We start from the raw sequence: 25,221 nt of genomic DNA on the forward strand, positions 1-25,221 counted from the left end.
TAAAAATAACAGATAAATAACTTGAGATAATAAGTACTGGGAACGCAATGTTATAATGAACTGTACCAATAATACTAAAGATATGCCTACGCTGTCAAATCGTTTGAGCATAACATCAAAAAACATTGTGATTAAGAATCTGATCGCTCAGGGTTTTGAAAATACAGAAAATAATGTTGACAAGAAACCAGCACAATTTTTAAAAAAAGATATTTAGAATGGTGTACTGGAACATGTTAGCTTATTAAGTTCACAAGTGGAATGTTTTTCATTATATTCATAAGATGTAAAGGTTCATTTAATTTATGCAGCATGAGGAACTTACACTTAAGAAAGATCAAGGCCATAGGAAGAGAGTCTCTGTATAATTTTTTGAAGCTTCAAATACTGGTGTTTCAATTTCCTAAAGAAGCAAGGTGCATTGATTAACCCAAAAGGCATCTCAAGTGGTCAGCAGCTTCCAACGTTGCAAATGCAGCTGTTCTTTGAGCCATTTCACTCAACAGAATTTGTCAGTATCCTTTCTCTAGATGTAGCACCTTTACATACTTGGCAGAGGCTACATACTGTATCTGTTCAGTATTTGGCAAAAGAAAAAATTCAGTCCGAATCACAGAGTTCAACTTATAATCACAGAGTTATTTATAATCTATACAGGGTTTCGGATCTCTTCCGGAAGCTTCTACTAAGATCATAGGAGAAGAGTAATCTGATTATCCTATCTCGAATTACTTTAAGCTTGAGCATATTTCTGCTTCTTTCTTTTTGGGGGGATCTCGTTTTGTATTTGAGATGCCATATAAGGTCTAGCTCTGATTGGTTTTATCTATGTTAACTCGATATCGTGCTCTACTAAGTGGATACTTCCAGCGGTATTAGATAGTACTCTGAAATAACATCTTAATAATGTCCTTAGCTGATTTATCTCGGCTTCCAGCAACCGGTTTTCCAAACCGCTGTTTTAAACAATTTTCTCAATATTGAAGACTTCCAGCTCATTTCCCAAAGATGGAACATCTCAATTCGGCTTTCCTTGTTGTTCCTTACGTTCCTCTCTTATTAGAAGATTTACAGTCTCGAGTTTTTGATGGTAGGGTTTCAAAATATTATCACCATAAACTTGAGATCACTCTCGTCCCTCTTTTACTCTCACGATTTAATTAGTCTCTAATAACTTGTATTCTATGCTGTCTATGCCCTTCCAGGGCACCGCCAGCTTATTAAGTCGCGTCGTAACTAAAATCAACGCCCTATAACCTTCTTTAAATTCTCAATTGAACATATTATAGTCACACCAGGCGTTGCATTTCTTTTTCGCTTTCGTCATTTTCTCTACCGTCAAATCTCGAGATTCTTAAGCGGTTGATAATATCGAACGCATGTGTTGTTACAATATTCTCCTTATCTGGCGGCTGAGTCCAATGCTCATACAGAAGAACTTCCGACTTCCTCAAATTCCTACATAGCATTAACTCCGTGGATGAAAACCCGATGGAATCGTTACTGTTCTTAACGTGAGCAAACACGCAGACAAGTGACACTCTCGAATCTGTGCACAGTACCCTTAATACTCTTGTTGATCCTATGAAACTTGTCTACCGGATTTCACTGGGAATGCAATAAATACTGAGCTATGACTTACTTCATTGCTAAAGCGGTCAAAAAACTCATAAGTCAGGTGGCTCTTGAATGACTTCCCTAAATCGCACTAAACTTCTTTCAGAAAACTGATGCAGCTAAGTGTGTCCGTTCCCGTTACCGATCATATATCTCTGATGTGTATGGTTCTGTGTATTTCGAGGCCAAATAGATTGCAGTTATTATGTATCGATTCCTCTTCGCACTAGTAGGTAAGGGACTACACGCGTCTATATTAATTTTTTTGGTAACTGGTATAAATTTTAATGGAGCCTTTTGTTTAGGTTTTCCTGCTCTCTGACATTCATCGTAGGATCTTATAAATTAATCAATTTCTCTGTAACAGTTTGGCGAATAATAATGACGACCTAACCTATCCCTGGTTTTCATCATACCGAGATGGCTCTCCTTGCAACATGGCACAATTCTAGAATTTTCTTCCAGTAAATTTTTTGCACCGCTAGTACTTTCTGGGTTTCTCCATTGGGACTCTTCTTCTATCTACACTGGTGTGCAATAGGTGTTCTTTTTGCTGTATCTCCACGAGAAATTATCTGAGAGGCATGCAATTCAGAAATGAGAGACAGCATTTTGTATTTAAACGGTGATGAAACCATAGTAGCGCAAAAATGAATACAATGCCATACAGTACGGAATCAAACAAAAAAAGGCTTTATTGAACTCATAGTATCGTTACACATGATTGTCTGTACAAGAGGAAGAACAAGAAGCAGATGTTCCTTAGTATGAAATATGCCCACCCCTTACTGCAATGGGTGCTTCGCACCGTCTCTCCATACTCAGTACCAGATTGTCAACAGATCTTGAGGTAAGAGTGCCCATTCTTCAATCAGCATCTGCTTCAGTTGTTGGATGTTCCCAGGAGGATGTAATCGTGCCGCAAAACCGTCTCCTCAAAGCATCCCACACATGCTCTATGGGACGCTGTCCAATCCATTCGAGTGATATTTTCACTTTCCAGTAACTTCTGAACAGCAGGAGTCCGGTGTGGCCGTGCATTGTCATCCATAAAAACGAAGTATGCTCCAATGGCACCTCGGAACAGACGCACATGGGAGAGGATCACCTCCTGACAATAGCGATCTCCGGTTACAGAACATCTGTCGAAAACGTGGAGCTCTGTCCGTCCGTTCAGCATAATGCCTCTCCAGACGGGAACTCTAGGACCACCATAACGGTCTCTTTCCGTGATGTTACTGGGATAAAACCGTGTCCCGAGGTTTCTCCAAATCAACTGGCGTTGAGAATCGCTTGTGACACTAAAACGACTCTCAATCCATAAAGAGAACACGACTCCATTGATGAGATCTTCAGTTGTGCTCCTTGCACCACTCTAAACGTTATCGCCGATGGCCAACTTTTTAAAGGGATGCAGCGTTCAGGACGGCGTGTGAATAGGCGACCTCTGTGAAGGTATCTGGATACAGTAAACAGGGACAGTTGTCGCCCCGTAGCTGTACACAGTTGTTCAGCTATAGCGTTTGCTAACTGGTTTCGGTATCTTTTCGCCTGCACGACGATATATCGGTCATCCACTGCAGTTGTTTTCCTGGGGCTGCCACCTTCAACTTTTCTAACAGCTGCGCCTATGGTTTTTTCCAAGTGCGCGAAACGACACTTTTGTTGATTCCTAACTCTTCATCTACACTGGTCATACTACGCCCCTCCTTCAGTTTTTCGATCATTCTTCCACGTGTGACGTCATCCAGGTGATTTCTTCTAACCATGTTTCTCGAAAGAACTCTCTTGTACTTACAGCGAATGTCTTTAATTGCGTCTCCGTCCTTTTTATTGTAGTCTTGAGTTGAGCGCGCCGCAGCTAGCTGAACATAACAGGACTACTATTTCTTCTTATTTATTGCCTTTGCGAAAATACTGGAGTCCTGAGTAAGAACAGGGAGTTTACTTAAAACTATGTTCCTGCAAATGTAGAAGATACGACACAAATGGGAAGGGTTTAATGACCCTTTATTCTTCACACATTTTGCTGACGTTCCCATGCTTCGGGATACAGAGACCAGTACTTATGGCCTGAAACGTAAAAGTAAGAACTAAAACTAATTAAATTAAATAAGTGCTAAACTCAAATACTTTACAAAGACTAGTACCGCGAAGTTTGGCCTTTTAATCTTTACGTATATAGTACGCAGAATGCGGGAAAACTGCAATACGTCTTCAGTATCAAGCGGACTAAATTCTGGCCTTAAAGGTGGACAGCAACTGACTGAAAAGCGCGCGTGAGGTAAGGTAGCGAGAACTCTCTCTAACTCCTTCTCGGCTAAAAGCCACAACTTAAATACTTACCAGTTTGCAAGCTCAATTTGCATAACTAAAACTAACCGCGTTTATTCTGGCCGGAAGTGGAAAATAAGAGAGGACAGTAAAGTTTTAAAATAAAATAAGCGCTAGTACTTACATACATTTGAACATTGCTGTGCATTTAGCTTTTGCATATGATTCTCTCAAACATACTCAATTTTTTTTTCATGTTTCCATTTATGACATGCTCAATGTGAGAGGTGACTAGCCTCACAGTTTACACGTTACCCAAACTTTCCTCCTGTAGAAAGCAACAAGCACTACGAGTTCTAGTTTAGTTACTTAAAAGCAAGCGGTGTTCCAAAGACATGTTAAGGGTTACACATGTTAAGGTGACATGTTTTATCGTCCTTTATGGTTAATTTAAGTAGAGCAGTGAACAGTTTACCGACATTATCTCAATAAGATTTCCAGATCAATGCCTTTTAATAATTCTAGCTTCTTTAACCACTTGCGCTACGACTAAACTTCACGGTTGCGGTGCCGTGCGCTACAATATAACATTTACGCCGCTCCACGTCTGCGAGTGCAATCCAGAGCTGTAACTCGAGAAATAAACAATCTCGTTGTTAGGCGACGTGTGCATCACGTTATTTTCATTTTTGCGATAAATGCCTATCGACGTGGTGTTAACGTCGCTCGCAGTTTGAGACAAAAGCATCTCGACGTACGCGGCACGTCTTTTTAGCGCAAATGGTTAACAGAAGCTACAGTATATTTGGTATATAAAACTAAACTCAGTGGCGTAACAGCCCTAGTGGTCCAAGGCCTGCAGTGCATCTACTATCTTGACCGTGGGCGCGGGGTGCATAAGCGCATGTCCTGAATAAGTGGTAACTTGTCGCAGAATTCCCATTGTTTAGTCCCCAAGCGAACTTAGTTCTCATTTTATCGACCCAAATGATGGAAAGCAAGGGATGAAAGGCTGAGTCAACCTTATCCAGCCCGGGAATCGATTTGGTTTGGCTTATTAGATTACGGCAAAGCACTCGAGGGCTATCTGCCTTAAGGAAGAGATGCCTTCGTGGAGGACTTTCTAAGGGGAACTGGCTCGTATACTCATTACACATGGGGAAAACCACGAAAAACACCCATGCAGCCAGCCCGTTCGTGGGATTCGAACCTCGGACCGAACTACCAGTGTTCAGCGACATTACCGCTCCCCGGGAATCGAACCCCGGACCTGTGGTGCTGCTGCGCGATGCGCTAGACACTGCGCCACCGGGCCTATATTTGGTATATATTGGGTTTAAACATAAGTAATGGCCTTTTTTTAATTTAAAAATTTTTATTTTAGCAAACAAAAAAAACAATAAATTAGTCAATAATATTCGAGTTTCTGGACCTTCCCCATAGACCCAAGATGTCGAACTATAGTCATTTGGCTACAACCCTTTCGTTCGGCTAATTCTGGAGTGGTTTGACACGCGTCTTCTTGCAAAAGTTCATTCAAACGCTCTTCATCAAACTCATTTGGTCGTCCGGAACGAGCAGTGTCTTCGGGGTCGAAATTTCCATTTTTGAATTTGGCAAACCAATTTCTTGCAGTTCGTTCAGGCATTGCACCTTCTCCATACACTTCACAAATCTCTCGGCCAACTTCTGCAGCATTGGCGCCTCGATTAAACGCAAAATAAGAAGCTGTCGAAAATGCTTATTTTTATCGACATGACACTCCATTTTAATGATCTGAAAAATAACCAAAAAATCAAACACGCCATTTTGTAGAGGGAGAGATTCTCTTTCGAATAACACAAAACATTATGCCAATACATTTTATTTTTACCGCGTAATTTTAAACACAACATAAACGGCCATTACTTATGTTTCAACCCAATAGAATGGTGATATCCTTTTTAGCTTTGCACTCATGCTTAGGAAACAAGAACATTTTGGGGGTTTTGCAAACAGTGCAGCTTCTTTACAGTATATTTTTTTTTAATGTAGAAAATGTTTGCGAGAGAAAATATTAAATACGTAATTTAAGCTGTACAGCTATGATTAAGCGTATTTGTAGTATCTTTGATATTTATTTTGTTTTTGTCTGCCCAGTTATTATAATAATTGTATTAAGTAATGCTTATCAGGTGCAGAGCCTATGCCGATATCGAATTCAAGCAGGCGACGTGAGGTCTCCTCGGACACTCGAAACACGTATACGGCCATCAGAATACTGCACTTAGAACCGGGACGACTCGTTTGAAAAAGAGACATTGGGCCACTCCTACACCCAGCTTTGTCGTTTGGCGCATAAGAGTCGCCGTCTCTCTCTATGCTGCGTTGTCAAGGGAAGCTGAAGTAATGCTCACCCTGCTGATAGTCCACGCTGATGCAAATGTCGACGCACCTTACGAGCTGATACTGGCCGTGCTGCAAACATGCCCATTTCTTGACTAATGACCCGTGATGTGGTCGTACGGTTTTGCAGGGCTGACCTCACAACATGTATGTCCTCTCTGGCGTTAGTCATGTGAGGGTGTTGAGATCCTGCATATCGTTCAGTATGACCCTCAGCAATCCATTGATTCCATATTCGCATGACAGTGTTTTGATGTCGACCATTGTGACCGGCGATATCACGGAACGCTAATCTACATTTTCGATAGGCAGCGATCTTGCCTCTATCGAATTTCCAAACTTTCTGGTAAGCATTTCCTCTTCTTATTCGAGGCATAACACGATATTGTGAGCAATCTTCAACCTTGCAAAGCACTTTCCCAATGAGAAATCCACTAAACTTTTCTTTTATGCGGTTCTTCAGGTGTCGTTTCTCTCTCTTGCGTCGTCTTTAAATGCGCTGAAATACTAATCATTTGCATATCCCAACTTCTTCCTTTCATGTGATTTTGACGTTCGTCAGATCATTCCTTCCTGGTGTTGCAATTTTAATGGCCAGCAGTGTAGATGACCTGGTAAAAAAACTACATATTCAAAAACCACATTAATTAAATACCGACTGTTTAATAGTTATTTAGAATTGTTTCTAGTTTTTAATTTTTATTTAATACGTAACCTAACTGACTGAACCTTTAGTTTGTACGTTTGTTTTATTTACTTTATTATCTTTTAAATGTCCACTCCTCAGACTTACATAAAAAAATGTGCTATTTTAGTAAAAATTCCATAATCAGCATATAAATACTATTTTTTTCATTTTTTGTATATTTTTTAGTATGTTGGAAAACTCTTTTTTCAAATAGTGGTGTTTTTCCCAAAAAGGTTGGCCACCTCTGGTATAGTTAGAATACGTAATAAATAATCGTTGTGTAAATAAGTTATGTTTCAGTAACTAATCATTAAACTTATTTATAACTGTCGTACAAACTATCACTATGTACTTACCTTCACTCGTATTTGTAACTGACTGAGTGTCGGGATATTAAATCATGTATTAGTGTTCTCTGAATCCTCTATTTAGTTAATTGTTAACTTTAAGGTTATATTGAAAGTTATCATTTTATTGTAAAAGAGCGCTTTCTTCGTTTAATTTGTTTCTTCTGTTTTTTTCCAGACGGATGAGGTACAGAGTGAGCCAAACTATGAAGCAACAAGAAATAATTTTGTACTAACCTCTCATTCTTATTTATACCTTCATAAATCCACATTCTTCGTTATGTTGTTACCTGTTATTGTAATGTAAATGAGTGTTGAAATTTTATTGGCTTTGTTTATTAAAAATTCTTTTGACAATCTCCTTTTATTTGTTTTTCCTCTGATGTAATAATTACATGAAATCACTAAAGAAAGTAGTATTTACACTTACGAAAGAATAAAATTTATTGACATGTGCACATATATAATCATTAGTTATTGCTTTTAGTTAGATAAGATGGAAAAGGAACTCGAACATATTCTTTAAAAACTATTCTTCTAAAAAATAAATAAATAAATAAATTTTAATAAAAATGTTCAAATTTAATCAGCATTTTGTGCCCGAGGGAGAACTCTGTGGAAATATATAATCTATATTCATTCCTTTCAGAAACAATATTCCACTATATTGACAACAGAATGGCTATAAAATTACTTGGTGATCTCATGGACGCCAGAAGCAAGGTACCTGTTGAAACTTTTGCCAGTTAAGTATAAATAATTTGACAGATGCTCTCGGTATACAAAAATGGGGGGGGGACATGTATTACGATTGCTGTTAACTTAACCATAGCTTGAAAACGTCGAATATAAGCACCAGAATATAAACATAGATAACAGTTTTCTAACAGAATGATAGCAGTGCATGAAAAGTATTAGATGACGAACAGAAAAAGACGTAAAAGAAGAAAAAAAAGTGAAGATAAAACTGATTTAATCTGCACGCTATAAATGTTCGATTTGTACATTGTTATCATAGACACACTGCATACGGTGACCTACGGGGTCAAAATTCGTCGCCAAGCCATCCGACTTAGGTCAAGCCATATGAAACTGAAAACGAGAAGAATAACCTGAGTATATTTTAAGGAACATGTCATAAAAATTATATTACACATATAAAATAGTGTTGTTAAAAACGGTTAGTTACATCCCTTAGCTTTGATTAATCCTAAGAATTTAATAGCACACAAAGTTTCGCTTAATTTTATACACCGTGTTCACAAAAGTCCTTACTCGAGCTTTATTTTAGCAATCATTGGTCGTAGACAGATACTTAAAAATTTGTTTTAAGAGGCGAAAGTATTCATGTTTTGGTAATTTTAAATTTTAAAAAATTAGTTTTAAAGAAATTACGAAATTTAACTTTTTATACGGTCCCCTGTTTCCTGTATTTATATTTGGAAAAGAAAATTATACCCATTTAAAAAATGAAAAGTTTGACTTCTGTGCTACAAAAATTGACCAAACTATTAAATTTCAAAATTTCGGATATTCGACGTCATTTCAATTTGCCTTAAGAGATCATTTAGTAAATAAATTACAATAATTCAAGGCTCCATATTTCTCCTTAAATGACATTCAATAATATTCTTTTGCGATTTACTAGTGTGTAATATTCTTTAATTTATACTTTTGTTACAAATGGTGTGCCGAAAGAATTTTCACATTAGTAATTTAAAAGTTTTCAAACGCTAAAAGTATGTTATTAATTTTCTCAGGAGGTTTTAATATAGCTTTAGAATCATAATCTAATAAGCAAACAAAAAATTCGTTAAATTCGAAGTATTTTCGATTTTTAATTTATGCTAACTATATTACGAGTTGATTGTGTACCAAAACTGAAGCTTGTCAGTATGTTCTATAACATGAATTCTCTGAGATTCTGTGGGTAAGATCTTTTTAAATACATAGACCACGTCCATTGGGAACACAGACAGTCACCGCCGAGGAGAAGCAGAGTGCCGCAGCGGAGAGGATGCTAGGGAAGGAGCCAGATGGTAGGTTATATGTAGATAGCTTCTGATGATTCAGTCTCACTCACAACTCGGGTAACTAGTGACATTATTTGTGCGATCAAGAAGATCAAGACTAAATGTGTTTGATGGTATCAGTTTTTGAATAAATTTAATTTCTCTTAAAGATTATTTTTATCGACGAACCAGCTTCACTGCTTCGTTTTTTAATTATTTTATGAAGTAAAACATCATATACAAATATTTACAGTGAAGCAAAATACAATTTAATTGTGAGCTTCGGGTTACATGTAATTGCTCACGTCAGACCGGATAGATTTCTTTTTCAACTTTACCTGCCTCAATCGTAAGAGGCGATGGTTTTACGAGATTCGTTGCCTAAAAATGCGCCAACATTCCGCCCGGCTTTGCCATGTTCACATGCAAGAACTTGACATAAATTTAATTATAAAATACTAATATTAAAGTTTCGGTGGTCCATGTAAACAAGTATGAAAATATGTATAGAAATTAATTTACTAAAGAAATATTGATTATATTATCTCCTAATATAAATTTAGTAGAAGTATCAAAAAAGAGGGAATCCATATGTAGGAAGTTTAATTCCGAAAATTATGTTTTAAAGTAACTTGAATGTAATTTATGAAAAAAACTTTTTTACGGGGACTTGAAGTTAAATCATGAATAACAAAATTTCAAACTTTGGAAAAGAAATTAAAAATTAAAAATAAGTAATTATCGCTATTGATCGGAAATTAGTTGACTTTTCAAGGGGAACAAACCAACTCCCGTTCAATGAACAATAATTAATAAATGCGAAGGTGTTTCGCCTTTTACTCAAGTAAGAATGATGATGCCAAACTAGCAAATTAAGTTAGGCCAAAATTGTAGTTCGTTAAGTGATGGGATTTATAACCAAAGTAGAGAACCAAAGAACTCATTCTGAATGAAGCAATTTCGCTAATACTAGATTCTTTATAAATTTTGAGTGAAAAGCAATTTATCTAGTAAAATTTACAAAATACTCGAGTAAATGTCTCCCGACACCTTCGCTTTTATGCATGTTAATTTAAGACTCAAAGTAATTGAAATAAACATGAGAAAATTAAGAAACATAACAATGCTAGCTTTGCAAAAACAAATCAAATAAAAATTTAAAAATTGAAATATATAATAAGGAAGTAAAATGTGAAATGTACATGAAGATATAAAAGGCCAGAAAATGCATTAATTAACTTACGTTCTTTCTAGTGGGGATGTCGGTAAAGTGCTGTCTTCTGTTTCTTACTCAGAAGGGGTGTGTGCCCGAAATTCCGTTATCGGCAGCTGGGATACTTTGAATTATTTCAGGCGGTGAAACTTGTGAGAAGTAATTTATGGGACGTGGCAGGGACTAGGAAAGTTGGAGGGACGTTTGTTGCGGAGTTCTTATGTGAGTGAAAGCGTCTCTTAAAATTTTGAATATACCAACTAGTGAATGGAAATTAATTAATTTCTGGCTAATTGTCGTGTTGGATCGAGGAAGAAAATTCGAAATGGAAAAAGTTAATTTTCACTGTCAGCGAGCTATTTGACAGACTAAAGGTTATGAAATAGGCTCATTTTTTTTTTAGTAACAGCATAATAAAAGTCTAAAAATAATCAGCTTTTTGCATTGTATACAATTTTGTAATTACACTATGTACCAATCCTCCAACTGATAGTCATCCAACTTATACCGCCTTCTCAGGTTTAGGAACAAATTATCATATCCCTATCAGTTAAATGATTTAGAGTGAGTATTTAACGCCTGTCCTTTTAAGACAACGGTTAATAAATCGATTAGGTATTAGATTATGTTTGAGAATTTTAATAAGGAGAAAAATTTCGCAATGTAGATCTATCGTTATCTATGCAAATATTTTTAATCCGTTGTATTTGATTTAATATTGTATTACTAATAACTTTTTTGGAGATGTTGGAAGTCCAGTTTATTAATTTGTTAGTATTCAAACTGAAGTTCCTTATTTTGTCAAACAGTAAAATGTTTTGTAGTTAATGATTTGAAGATCGAGATAGTCGATGTTATTTTGCGAATGATTAGTTTTATTAAGTGTAAGGCATTCTGGATAATCTTGGAATATTCAATCTTATTAAAATTATTAAATGTAATAAGAGCATCTATATATCTGTAAGTGTGCTTGTAGTAATTTAATTCTTGCTGTTGTAAATTTTTTTGCAATGTAAATTCTTTGATAAATAAAAAGAGATTACAGGTCGAAGTACTGGAATGTGAGCCCATTGGAAGTCCTCTGACTTGTTTAAAAAGTTCATTTTGAAATTTAATGTAGTTATGAAAAAGGGTGCATTTTAGGTAGGTTTAAGCAGTTTTCCTTTAAATCCGTTAAAAAAAGGCTCAGAAATTGCTGTTATAGGTCGCCCTTTCAAGAAATGACCTGGCGTCAGAACTTCGAAACCTTCTGAATCACTAGAAAGAGGAGTAAGTGAATTTAATATTCCTTCTATTTGAATGACAATCGTTTCGAATTCTTTGTAAGTGAAATGAATATTGCCTCTCATACGTTTAAGATGGTATTTGACCGATTTTATTCCAGCTTCTCAAAGTCCACCGAAGTGAGGCGATTTGGGTGGAATAAAATTCCAATCTATATTTTCTTGGGAAAAATAATTAGCTAATTCTTTGTCTGGGAAAGTAATGAGCTTATATATATATTTTTTCAATTTTGAATTCACTCCAACAAGGTTAGTAGCATTGTCTGTATAAATTTTGAAACATTTGCCACGTGTACAAAGTTTAAGTGTTGCAATTGAAGCATCGGAAGTCAAATTTGTTAATATCTCAAGATGTGTGGCTTTTGTTGCGAAACATATAAAGATACAAATATACAGTTTATTTAGAATACCTCTACGTTGATTTTTAAATTTCACTATACAAGGGCCACATAAATCAATACCTGTAATAGCAAATGGAGGTGAAACATTAACTCTTTCACTGTGCGAATTGCCCATAATTTGTGAAGAAAGAGTGGGCTTACACTTTAAATCACACTACACATTGATGCACTGCTTTACGTGCGAGATTACGGCCATCTAATAAAGGCTAAAATTTTAAGCGCTCAGCATCCAGCAGACCTTGTGGTCAAACGTGAAGTAATTTCTTGTGTAAACTTTCAAAATAAATTTTACTTAATCTTGAAGCCTTAGGTAAAATAGGAGGATGTCTTTGAGAATATGGCACTGAAGCATTCTTCAGCCTTCCTTCTACACGTACTATTCCTTTGTCATTAAAAAATGGAAATAAATTCGAAATATTACTTGACAGTTTCTTTCCTTCAACCAGAACTCATTTTTCATGTTTAATCAACACATCTTCGGCTTCTCTTACCTTGTCGACTGACACTGGTCCGGGTATTTTTACCTTATTCCTGCAATTGAAAATGAACCAGAAAATATAAAGACAGAACATGGTTAATTTTATAATAATCGTTTGAAAGTTCAAATAGGTAGTCCACGATAGAATGTTGAGAGCTAGCATTTAGCAGGGCAGTCTCTTTACAAGTCTCATCCTTTAGATGGAATTTTCTTTTCTCGCCGCAAAGTTTCTTTTTCGACTTGTTCGATGGTTTCAACCTCAGGAACAAGTGGTTGCAAGTTCTTGAAAACGTCAGGGTTAATCAAGAATTCTAGACCTGTCCACCATCTGGAATCTGTCTCCAAGGAATCAGCACTCATTCCATGCGAGAGAAGATCTGCTGGATTCTCTTTACCTGCACAGTGATGCCAAGAGTTAGAACCTGTCAGGCTGGTGATTTCGTTAACCCGGTTTGCCACAAACTCTTTCCATCCGTTTTTGCACCCTTTATCCCAAAACGTGCAATCATGGCATCTGTTCAATGATATTCAGTAGAACATCTTTTCAGATTCACGATTCTCTTTACCTTAGACTTAAGCCAAGCTGCAGCTACAGCACCCAACAGTTCAAATCTTGGTAAGGTTACACAGTTTAATGGAGCCACACGAATTTTTGATGTTAGGAGTTTCAGCGATATTCCATTGAGTGTCTTTCCCTTCAAATATATGGCAGCGCCATATCCCTTTTTACTTGCGTCGCAAAATTTTGTATTTTAACAGTATCTTCCTGTGAAACAGAATCATTAACCAAACTAGATATTTTCAAATTTTCTAAGTGATGAAGTTCAGCACACCACTTCTTCCATTTCTTTTCAATTTCTTTTGGTAAAGGTTCATCCCACTGAATTTTTTCATTCCAGAGATCTTGGATTAGGCATTTAACTCGAATAGTGAAAGGCGAAATTAATCCTAAAGGTTTAAATATCTTCCCTGTTAATTTTGAAGTCAAATCAACAAAAATCAGGGTTATATTTTCAAATTTTCACAGGACTATTTTCGATGGTATTACCGAACCATCATCCTCAGCTGCAAATGAACGAGATAAGATATAGTGATTAGATAAGATAAGAATGGCTGGACAGAAGTTAAGCTACTGGCACCATCTATTGATGAAACAAGAAAATTAAAACATAATTTCCTTGAAGGCTGAAGGTAAAGATGGATTGGAATTAGGGTCGTTAACTAAGAAACAGAAACTAGAACAGAAAGTTTTTTTTAATGTGAAATGCCTCTAGAAAATCTAATTCACCAATGGAAGCTGTTTGTTGAATAACTGTGGCTGCAGAAAAAAGGAAAATGTGATTTTCGGACCAACAATGCTCGGCAACAGAGGACTTCTGTGTTTCCTTTTTTCTAACATATGTCTCATGTTCCTTAATGCGAAATTTTAAGGCTCTCTTAAAGATAGAGAGGGTTTTAACTTTAAAAGAGATTTGATGTTTATAAATGGTAGCGTTAATTTTATTAAGCGGTTATTTTATAGTGATATTGTACTCATTTCAATTCTTTACTTGGGTTTCGATTTTAATAAGCGGTTGATTTTATACAGCAGTGACTTTATTAAGTGGTATCCGCTGTATAAGTGTAGGGGCCGGAGGAACGTATGAAAAGTTATCTTTCATAATCTTTACAAAACTTAGTACTTTAAAATGGCTAAAACAGGAATCTTTGCGTCAATTAAAACATTTTTGTAACTAGAAGTTATATCTACGACCAAGGCTTGCAAAAATAAAAGCTTTGTAAAAAAGTTTGTAGACATAGTGTATAGAGCTTTGACATGCTTTTCATAAAGAGTTACATAGCATCAAAAAACAGAAAAAACAGATACAATGCAACTAAAACACAATACGCATTGGAAACTACTAAAATTACAAAAGTAGTAAACTTATAATACATTACAACTGCACATAAAGCAATTTTACCAGATTCATTAAATGTAAGTACGCTTCCCCAACTTATGTAGATCTTTATATAGCAAATAATAGTACTCAATACCAAATTGGAAAATAGAGACGACCGACACATGAAGATTAAGAACAGTCTTACAGAATGCATTATCACTAGATATATGGTAACCGAAGAATAGTGCATGACTAATAGAAGGAAATATGTAGTTCTTAGTAATTCAGCAAGCGGAGTCCTTATTGATAATGGGAAATTCTTACATATACACGGAAGCACAGTAATCTCAAGCCTTTTTCCAATCCTAAGCTGTGCATCTTTAGGCTTTAAATGGGTGAACTCTTAGCCACTTAACTCATTCGTCGGCAGTAGCCAAAACTCACTGGGCATTTAGCCATCTCATAACCGAGAACGTTGCCCCGCGGAATGACCAAAATTCCTACCGCGAGAAAGAGAAAACTAGCTATTCAAATGTAGTATGGGCGCGATTACTAACCCCGACACATTAAGAGATGTCCGTGTCACTGGACTCAAATCGACGATCATTAACTTCGAAAATCAGTGCTTCCATCATGATGCTATCTATTAAGATAAGTAGTATACTGAAATTATTCCAATAGAGTGAGTTTTAGATTATACGAGAGCCAGTGATTCATCGATGTGAGAGTGAGTAGTGATCCATCAAGTGAGAGTAGAGGACATGAGAATTAAAATTGACACGACATGATGCAGCTGCCGATATGATTTCGAAGCAGTCGTTTCACACTAGTGGCCACATATGGTGTAGCAGTATTTATACCCAAATGAGATTTTGAGAAGCATTAAGCTTCCACAACTCGAGAGTGGCGTCCATGAATGGAACTGATGCATAACTTGTAGCTATGGCACTGCGAGGTGTATAGCTGCGCTTGTGCATTTTTCGAACAATGAAACATGCATCCAGGAGAAAGTAAACCGTCATTTCAAACGGTACAGTTTTAATATAGTACAAAGTACAATTTCAAACGGTACAGTTTTAATAAAGTACAGTTAAAATTTCCTTTTAAGAAACTCAGGACTTACCGAGAACATTTCTCAGCATCTTCTTTACTGTTTGTATCAACCGCTCCCACCATGAAACATTTGGGGAATTAAACGTCCGTTGTATTCTCATGTGACTCTGTAACACCCCCTTTTTTTTTAAAATTTAGACTCAATAAATGCCGTTATGGCTTCTGCAAGGGCTTTTTCCCAGCCAGTAGTCCTCCTTAGTAGTGTAAAAGTAAACAAAAAAATTAGTTGAATGGCATTCTATTTCTTTCCGGGCCATCGATCTTAATGGGTTTCTAATCCCAATGAAATAAGTGCCATTATTGCTGTAAATGATTCTTGGGTGACCTCTTCTATGAAAAACTTTTCTTATTCACAGATGAACCCATTTGTTGATAAAATTTCTCTCAGTTTTAGATGGACCTCGCAATAGACTGAGCTAGTAAAGAACAAGATCCATGCTCTTTTTTCTTCAAATAAAGAGGACCAGCTACATCGACTCCAGTCACTTTGAACACTAGAGGATCTCTAAGACGATCTTCAGGAAGAGGTGCTGGAACAGTTTATATACTCTTTGCATTATATCTTCTGCGGCGAACACATTTTACCAGAAATCTATGTAATATTTTTCTTTCTGGGTCTAGAATTTTTGTCGGATACTTGCTAGAAGGAATTGCACACCAGCATGGGATAATTGCAAACGGTAATCTAAAATTAACCGATGAACTCAGTCATGATTTGACGGCATTACAATAAGGCACTAAAAGTTCTTCTCTTCTCCTCTTCTAATAGTCTTGGTTTTTAGCATCAACAAACGTGCGGAGCTTTCTAACTTTGAGCTCTTGATCAAACACTTCCATCTGCACGATCTTGCATATTTTCTTTTTTGCGATTTCTATTTCAGAGGCAGTAAGTTCTCTTGATTATTTTGAATCAAGTTTTCTGCAGTTATTGATGAATCGTAATATCTAGATTATCATTCTCAAGATTTGATTGTATCTTCAAATGTACTTCAGATACCAGTTTTCGTTGAAATTATTGCAATTAACTGCGTAATGTATATGTTTCCTCTTCTCGCACAGAATTTCTTCTTCATTCACTGTAATTTCTGTGGCTGGTCAGCTGCCATATCTTCTTTCAACCACCCTGAGCCAAGCCATAATTTCGATTTTTTTAGTCTTTACTCAGCATCATCGATATGATAAATCAGCTGCATTGAGAGCGCTGGATATGTGCTTCCATTCAGACTTCTAATTTCTTTCATTCTGTTTGTAACAAACACATCCCATTGTTCTTCATTCTTGATCCAAGTAAGCGCCGTAGTTGAGCCAGACCAATAAAATCAGGAATTTTCTCTATGTTCAAAGCTTGCAGAACATAAGAAGACGAGCTCCGATACAGCACTGCAAGGGTTCTATCCTTGGTATGCTGATTTTACGCAATGTAACCCGATTTTTAGACTGTACAAAATGTAACTCTACTTCGTTGTTTTTAACTATTCGGAGACACACTACTGCGCAATAAGCATGTTTACTGCCGTTACGAAACTTATGTAAACTAAAAGTTCTATCAAATCACGTATATATTCTAACATCTAGGTATTTTCACAGCTGACAGTAAACGCACATCTGTCAGTCACGATTTAAATTCTGATTGGTCATCTTTGAGTAAAGGTGTATCCCAATCTGTTCTTAAATTCCAACGCCTCTGCACTATTAGTTTCGGGATAAATATTGCGGGATATAAAATGCCTAAACTGTCAACAATTTCGTGAACAAATTACAGGATATTTCTACGAGTAAGTTCGGAATGTTGCAAGTCTAAGCCTTTAATATTGAAAATCAAAACACAAAATATCTTCGTCTTGGTCCCATAACAGGCTACGAACTGGGACTGATTATTCAGATTTTTTCCCTTGACTTAGACTTGTATGCTCCTACACTCTTAGATCGAAACTTGCGAGTTTTAAAATATGTATCGATTCATTTATGAAATGATGCAGTTTACTTTCATCTGACAAGAATGTTATACAACGTAGAAACGTGAACGTAGGTGTGTCGACGTTGAAAGAATTTCTTAAAATGTAACACGTTTCAGAAAATCGAGATGAATTTTTATCGAAACGATGACTTAAAACAGCCACAAACAAAAATGGACTGCAGTTTATTCCAAATACAACTCGCCGATGTCCTTCCCCCATAAAAAGCTTAAAAATTCCGATCTATTCTGGAAACAAAAATTTGTAAAAATGCATTTCTTGCTAAATGTTGCTCCGATCTTACCTTTACGGAACATAATTAATATAGATGGTAATTTCTCCGGAAAGTTCTGACCCTTTTCGAGGCACTCATTTAGAGATGGGGATTCTGTACCTCGACAAAAAGCATCAAAGATTGGCCTTAGTAATGGAATTTTCTTTACATACACCTCTAAGAGGCAAATAGTGGCAGGGATCATCAAGTTCTTTAACAGGAACTTCTTCTGTAACACCCTCAATCAACCATTTATTAAATGCAGCTTGATACTCAAAAGTTTACGATTTCAAATTAATTTTTTCGTTGTGGATCTTAAAAGTTGTTTAGCCGTACCTGTATTTGTCTTCAAACTTTACCTTCAACACAAGGAATTTCATAACGTTCCTCTTCATTTATCGTAACAGTGTAGCTTTTTAGAAGATGGAAATCGAAGAAATCCGCATTGCTCTTGCCGAGATTCGAACTTTAGACTTCCTGAATACGTGTCCAGCGTGCTTCCTATTACACCATGAAGGCAGGCGGAAAGGAGGGCGAAAAAAACCTTATATGCTTCCCGTTTTAAAGCGCGATTGGGTATTGGGGAACTCTGTCGCTAGAATCCTGTTGGTAACAAGTTATCTTCCACCACCTTTTACTTCGAGCGCCACTTGTAGAAATTTTCGATGTCTGAAAACAAGAAATCCGCAGTACCCTCGCCTGGATTCGAACTCTGGACCTCCAGAATACGCGTCGTGCGTGCTTCCAGCTACATCTTGAAGGTACGCGGAAACGAGAGAGAAAACAGGCACCTTATAAATATTTATTGCCTCAATTTTTCGCTCTTCTCTATTTCTGATTTCGAATGGGTCACGAATTCCTATTGTATCCAATCTTCAGAACTTTTGAACAATAGACATATGAACTAACATTGAAGTGAACAAATTCGCAGACATGGTTCGATTTTTCTCGTTAGTCCCAATCGTTTATTCTCCCATTATAAGCCAATGGACTTTCTCCTGCTACTAAGTGTTTTCTTAAGCGTTCTATTTTCTCAGTAACAAAGTGGCATGTAGCGATCTCACCGGACTGTATTTCTTAAGAGGTGCGCTTCGGATGAAAACAGAGAACAGGTGGTGATGCGTCTCGAGGGTGTGTGTTTGTGTGTATTTAATTATGGCAAAGCACACTAGGGCTGTCTGCCTAAGGGGAGGGATGCCTTCGTGGAGGACTTTCTAAGGAAAGCTGGCTCGTATACACGTTACATATGGGGAAAACCACGAAAACACCCATGCAGCCAGCCCGTTCGCGGGATTCGAACCTCAGACCGAACTACCAGTGTTCAGCGACTTTACCGCTCGGCCGCTGGTGGGCCGATGCGTCTCGAGGAGAGGAGAAAGCAGACAGGCGTCAGAGTACACTGACTCTCTTGATTTGATGTTCTGAGGTACGCAGCAAAACGCTCCTGTAAGTTTAGATTTGGAAATATTGTAATATTTGTCTGCACGCTTAAGTAACTTGTAAAAATAAATTCTAACTAGAATATGGATAGGTAGCATCTTACTTTATAAGGTTTTGTCAAGCATTCTAATATATGTTTAGTACAAACACCTAAATGGCAGTAATAATCTGCTTCAACTAACATCGAAATGTTTCTTTCACTTCCTGAACACTCACGTAAATCTGTCCGCATTAAGCCTTTTGTTTTCAATTCATTATATATGGTAGTATCTGGAGGATGTAGTATTGGTTAGGTTATTTCATCTATTTCGAGTACTTCCATTTTCATTTCCTGTCCGTTATTAATTTTTTAAATTCTTTCTTCTACTCTAGCACATAAATTACGCTTTGACACCGAAGGTTGGAATGTATAAATAAACAACTCTTTTCCCGCGCTCGCGACAAAAAAGAAGTATTCCAAAACATCCCATTTGATGTATCAACTTTAACGTCCGCCATCAAGAATATTCTAATTCTAATTCTCATTCTAATTTGATTGCTTACATTTTGTTACATACGGATCAAAGGTGTTTCACTAACACATTTCATAATTCTATGGTTTCTAACCACAGAATAATCAACTGCGTAGCTGCAAACATAGCAAAGAGCATAATTAGTTTTATAATAATTCTTTTTTTTTTTTTCATTTACACTTAAAGAAGCACAACTTTCGTTTTTATGATTTAGATTGTTACACACACACACACACACACAAAAAAAAAAAAAAAAAAAAATACTGCTGTTATCGTCGTGATTAGCCAAAAGTTCAACCACAGTAGGAATGCTGGATTTATTGTTCTTCGAATGGACTGATTTGGAAGGAATTTTTGCTCTGTTGGCATATTTCTTTTTCAAATTTAGCAGTATTCTGCGTAATCGAACGTTTAAAATCTGTTATATGAATCGCAAACGTTCCTTCATGACTTTCGATATCGTATTGGAGAAAATAAAGTAAATATTGATTTCCCATTTTCTATTCAAAGCCCACCAGCGATCGAGCACACTAATACACTCTTTTGCAAATATCGAAACACCAAGAAGGACTCTTGCTATCGGGACGAAATTTAGTATGCAAAAACATTTTGATCGAACATGCAAATGATCAAAGTTTCAAGGCAAATGAACAGGAATTGCGATCATAGCGCGCATTTCTAGTGCGCAATTCGCAAAATATAAAACCAGTAACAGAAGCTGAAAATTTATCTTTTTTGTTGCTGCTATTCTAGTTCCGTAAAGAAGCGACTAAAGATGCCATTACGACGATATCGAAGACCTTACATACAATTAAATGACTTCGAACGTGGACGCATCGTAGGGTTGCGTGAAGCTAGGTGGTCATGCCGAGCAGTAGCAAGGCCAACTAGATATCTTGCAATAGGCCGCCACCTGCAGAGTACAGACGCTGCTGTGCAAAGGGTGGCGTGGCAAATGCGGTCAAGAGCAGGAGACTGACGTTAATTACGGAAGGGGAAAGTAAACGGCTGTGTCAGGGATCATAAGGGGAGATATATTTTTTTTTAAAAGTGTTTTTTGGCTAGTTTATACATTCAAAGGAAAATACAAGTTACTCACTGAACTTCGCACATTAGTCTGAATAACCTTTAAACCCGATGAACAGTACATTTGTGTGACAAGGCGAGCTTTCTGACTGTACAATCTGTTTTACATTTAGCGAGCTTGTGCCGAATAAGTTTATTCGCCATTTTATGTAATTTCTGCAATATTTTGTAATTCTTTTATTTTTTTCATTTAAATTTTATTTTTTTAAAGATAATTTCTTTTTATTCACAAATATTTATATTTTATTTTTCTAATAAGTGAAACATTTAATTAAATTCTGATATTTTGTTTTCATAAGATAAAGTACGAAGCCTTTGTTAAAATTTTCAAAGCTCACTGTAGTTCAGTGACCGTATTTTAATGTGCCATTTTACTCGCGAGTCCATTCATCCGATTTGAAACTTGGGAATGAATTAATCGATCTTTCCATTCAATTGGTCCTATCGACTTGAATACAGTGAGCCTGAGTAAACGGGAAGTATCTTTCGTAAATATAAAAACCATTATAAGCGCATTTCTAAATAATAATTTTAAAATATAATTTTCACAGCTGTTTGACGCTGCTTTCATTTCTTAATTATAAATATAAATATATGCACTGAAAATTACGAAGAGAACAACACATACGTATCTGTTATTACGAGAATAAGTATTGCTAATGTATGCGATAGGGCTTGAAAACTAATTTTGATTCACCTTTCTTTTCTTTATGAATGACGAATATCTGTTTGCCATACACGTGATCAAATAGGGAATAAGTGTTTAATCCGTAAGATTATAAGTATTGATTAACATTTCATATAACTACTTTTAATTGAGGCTTTCTAAGAGCAACCCCCTTAATTTTGACTCGCAGCTTTTAATTTTAGACTAGGATATGAGCATAGAATCTACCTTTAAACAATGGGATTTTTTTTTTAAACACTGTGGCATAATAGTGCCTAGTAATAATAGTTTTAGCGTCACTAAGAATCATTTTCTGGATTCTCATATTGATTTTTTTCCAAAAGATATTAAAAGCTGCAATTGACGAGTATGAGCAATGCATAATACATACGTATATAACGTAAGCATACCATAAAGAAAAATGAACCCCAACAAAAGCTGATCGATGCTATTAAACTCTGAAGAGGGATTTATCAGAGGGAAAATGGCAATTAAAATCAGTTAAAATTCCATTTAATTGATTTTAATTATTTATTTACTGTATCGATTTATTATTAATTCTAATGGATTGGAATATTTGAATATGAATTAGCTGAATATTTAAGAAAAATATTATGACTGCGAGAATAGGAAAAAAAAAAACATTTTTTGAATATTTACTTTCTTATAGAATGCAGATAAATTCATTTTTACTCAATGAAAATCAAAATTTAGTAGCTAATTAATCTGTCCTGTATCGAGCACTTTAGTTCAGTGATCCGTGTTAATGTGCGCTTTTTTTTAAAAAAATTTAAATGTTTCAAGAATAATTAGAAAAGGGCATAACTCTCTTCTTACCCTTAAATTCTTCAATAAAAAAACTGCATTTTCAGCTATAACCAAGTGAAATAATTTTCTAAATATAATTCAAAGCATGAAAAATAAGGTACATAAACAGCTTGGAAATGGAACTAGCATTGAGATTCTCTTTCAGAAATATGGTGAAGCTTAACAGAAAGTCTACGAAGTGAAGTAATTCCGTAGAATATTTTCTCTTTATGATTAAAGTGCACTCAATTATACTTTATAAACGACATGTAAATACTATTTAATGTATATATGTGGATGTGTGTGTGTGTAGCTCACTAGCGGCTGAGCTGTAAAACCTGGCAGGTCGATCCGGGGTTCGAATCCGGATCGACGGGGATGGCTGTATTGGCGTTTTCGAGGTTTTCCCCACGTGTAACGTGCATAAGAGTCAGTTTTGCTTAGAAAGTTCTCCACGAGGCACCCTTACCCTTAGGCAAATAACAGTCGAATGCTTTGCTATAATCAAAGAAACCAGACCAAACAATAGATATAAGTAGCTTAAAAACTGCTATATTTTACGTATACTTATCAAGTAATATTTCAATATATATAATGATTAAAAGAAAGGAAAAGTAGGATCCTAACTGATTGTATATAATGTAATTCCTATGAAGGCCCTAACAATTCTTTCTCACTTAAAGTCGTAACCCAAAAAGAGAACAAATTAAACTTCAGATACGTATACAATACTGAATCTAATACAAAAAATACAAAATATAAAAATAAATTATATATGTACGAAACCTAACTAACCATTTATATTGATATTACGTAAATATACGTATGGTAATGAACATTGTATAATAAAGATATTTTATACCTTGTTCTATATATGGTTCCATTTATATATACCTATACATAGATATATATAATTTAAGGATTTCATTTAAGGATTATAGTAGTAGTTAATACTACTACATATAAAACACAAAAGTGCATCAATAATGTATCTTTCAGTATTATTTAACTTCCTTCTTAAGAATTTTCGGCAGTCTAGTTTGCGTTATTTTATTCATAAGTCTCAAATAAAAACAATTATTGGTTATATGTCATTTGAAAATTAACCAAAAAGCAGCGACCACAATGTAATTGAGAAACAGTCCTTAGCCGTGAAAAGGTTGAAAGCCATTCGGTTATGACTATTATCTCACATACTCAGCTACTTCGCATACATGGAACATAGCATTCGAAATGAAAAACTCAATATTTACTACAAATTCATTCGTGTAACAAATATCTGTCTTTCTACACCTATGGCTTTAAAAAAAGATGTTATTTATCTTACAGTTTATCATTAAGTAATACATTTTCATTGTACAAAACTGCATTCATTCGAAGAATTCAATTTGTATTTTCCTCTGTATAAAACTGAATGTGGAGAAGTTAGATGTTTAAACGACCCCCAAGACCCCGAGCAAGATTACTCCCTACTTTTCAGCCCCCCTGTGAAAAAAGGGGTTCTAAATTTACGACCTGACCGCATATAAGGGTATTTCGTGCAAAGATGTTGGCAGCAATAGTTGCTACAAGGAAATTGCCGACGAAATGAAGGCTCTAGAACAGCGATGGCCAACTTCTTTGTATATAAGATCTACTTTTTATCTTAAAAGTGTGTCGCGATCGACTTGTTGTCATAGGTGTAGTTTAAAGGGGGGGGAGAAGGGTGTAAAATACATACAATGTTTATGCACTGTGTTTCAGTATAAGGTGCATTCGAGCGAAGTATGGGTAGATAAGTAAAATATATGTTCAAACTATTTTTATTTTTAAATAATTTATGAAGTTTTCGAGATATAGGCTCATGAAGAAAATAAATTTCTAAACCCAGCTTTTAACAGCAGCATTCCGTACATGCGTAAATTCGATTTTCCTACACTTCTTCAAACTAGATTTTTACTAACTCAAAATGCAATTTAATTTTTTAATCCGCCGCCATGCATAAGTTGTTGTACATTTGTTCGTTAATATGAAAAGATTGTTATAAAAATGCACAGTATGGCTGATACTTTGATTTCAATATTTATTTTTTAATTTATTCAATATCACATTTTTTTTTTTTTTTTTTTTTTTTTTTTGGTCCAGGAGAATTTATCACGAAAGAATAACGTGGCTCACTTTTTGCTAATCTGTCAATAGCTCGCTGAGCATACTTCGTACTGAAATATAGATATGAGGTTTATCAACCTACTTAAAAACCAACAACAACAATTATTTAAAGATCTCAAACACTCATGTCAAAGGAAAAAAAAAGAACATGGATAATTATTAACAATATTTATTAATTGAAAGTAGCTACAAATAAAGACAGATTTAGAATTTACTTTGTTGCCTTAACATCAATGGGAAGACTGAGTTTACATGTCCCTAACCAAGGAATCATAATTAGGTGTATATCCTGACAAAGGTAATAGTAATGAGTTTTCAGTATGGGGAATCAGTCAGGACAGAACGTTGTTTAGTCTTCGTTAGTTTCAAGTATGAAAATGCCAATTTGCTTAGGTATGTAGATCCGAAACAAGAATAGATATATTCGTTTTGGTGATACTGGGATATTTTTCTAGGTTGACATATTTCCAAAGATCTTCTTCAAATTTTCAGGCTTGTAATACTATTAAGTCAGTTTGTAAAATAATAATTTTCTAATGCATTTTGATCCATATGAGATATGTCTGAAATTTTTTGGCTAATGTGTTTCACACTTAAATCCTTTTTTTTAAAAAAAAAGATATGAATTCCACAATTTCTGT

At 35.6% G+C, this 25,221-nt stretch overlaps 1 protein-coding gene across 3 annotated transcripts in view; it reads left to right on the top strand.

The window, feature by feature from the left end:
* LOC118188338 (uncharacterized) overlaps window positions 1–7,672 on the top strand; it is a 250,162-nt gene extending 242,490 nt beyond the window's left edge. For all 3 annotated transcript variants that reach the window (XM_085807424.1, XM_085807426.1, XM_085807425.1), the window contains exon 10: window positions 7,490–7,672. In XM_085807424.1, coding sequence (XP_085663550.1) covers window positions 7,490–7,547 — 58 coding nt within the window. In that variant the 3' untranslated portion in view covers window positions 7,548–7,672. The remainder of the gene's footprint in view (window positions 1–7,489) is intronic.
* The last annotated feature ends 17,549 nt before the right edge of the window (window positions 7,673–25,221 follow it).

This window comes from Stegodyphus dumicola, chromosome X1 (assembly GCF_044657685.1).
Source record: "Stegodyphus dumicola isolate Sdum_Otavi_A_Nest chromosome X1, ASM4465768v1".
Taxonomy (NCBI): Eukaryota; Metazoa; Arthropoda; class Arachnida; order Araneae; family Eresidae; genus Stegodyphus; species Stegodyphus dumicola.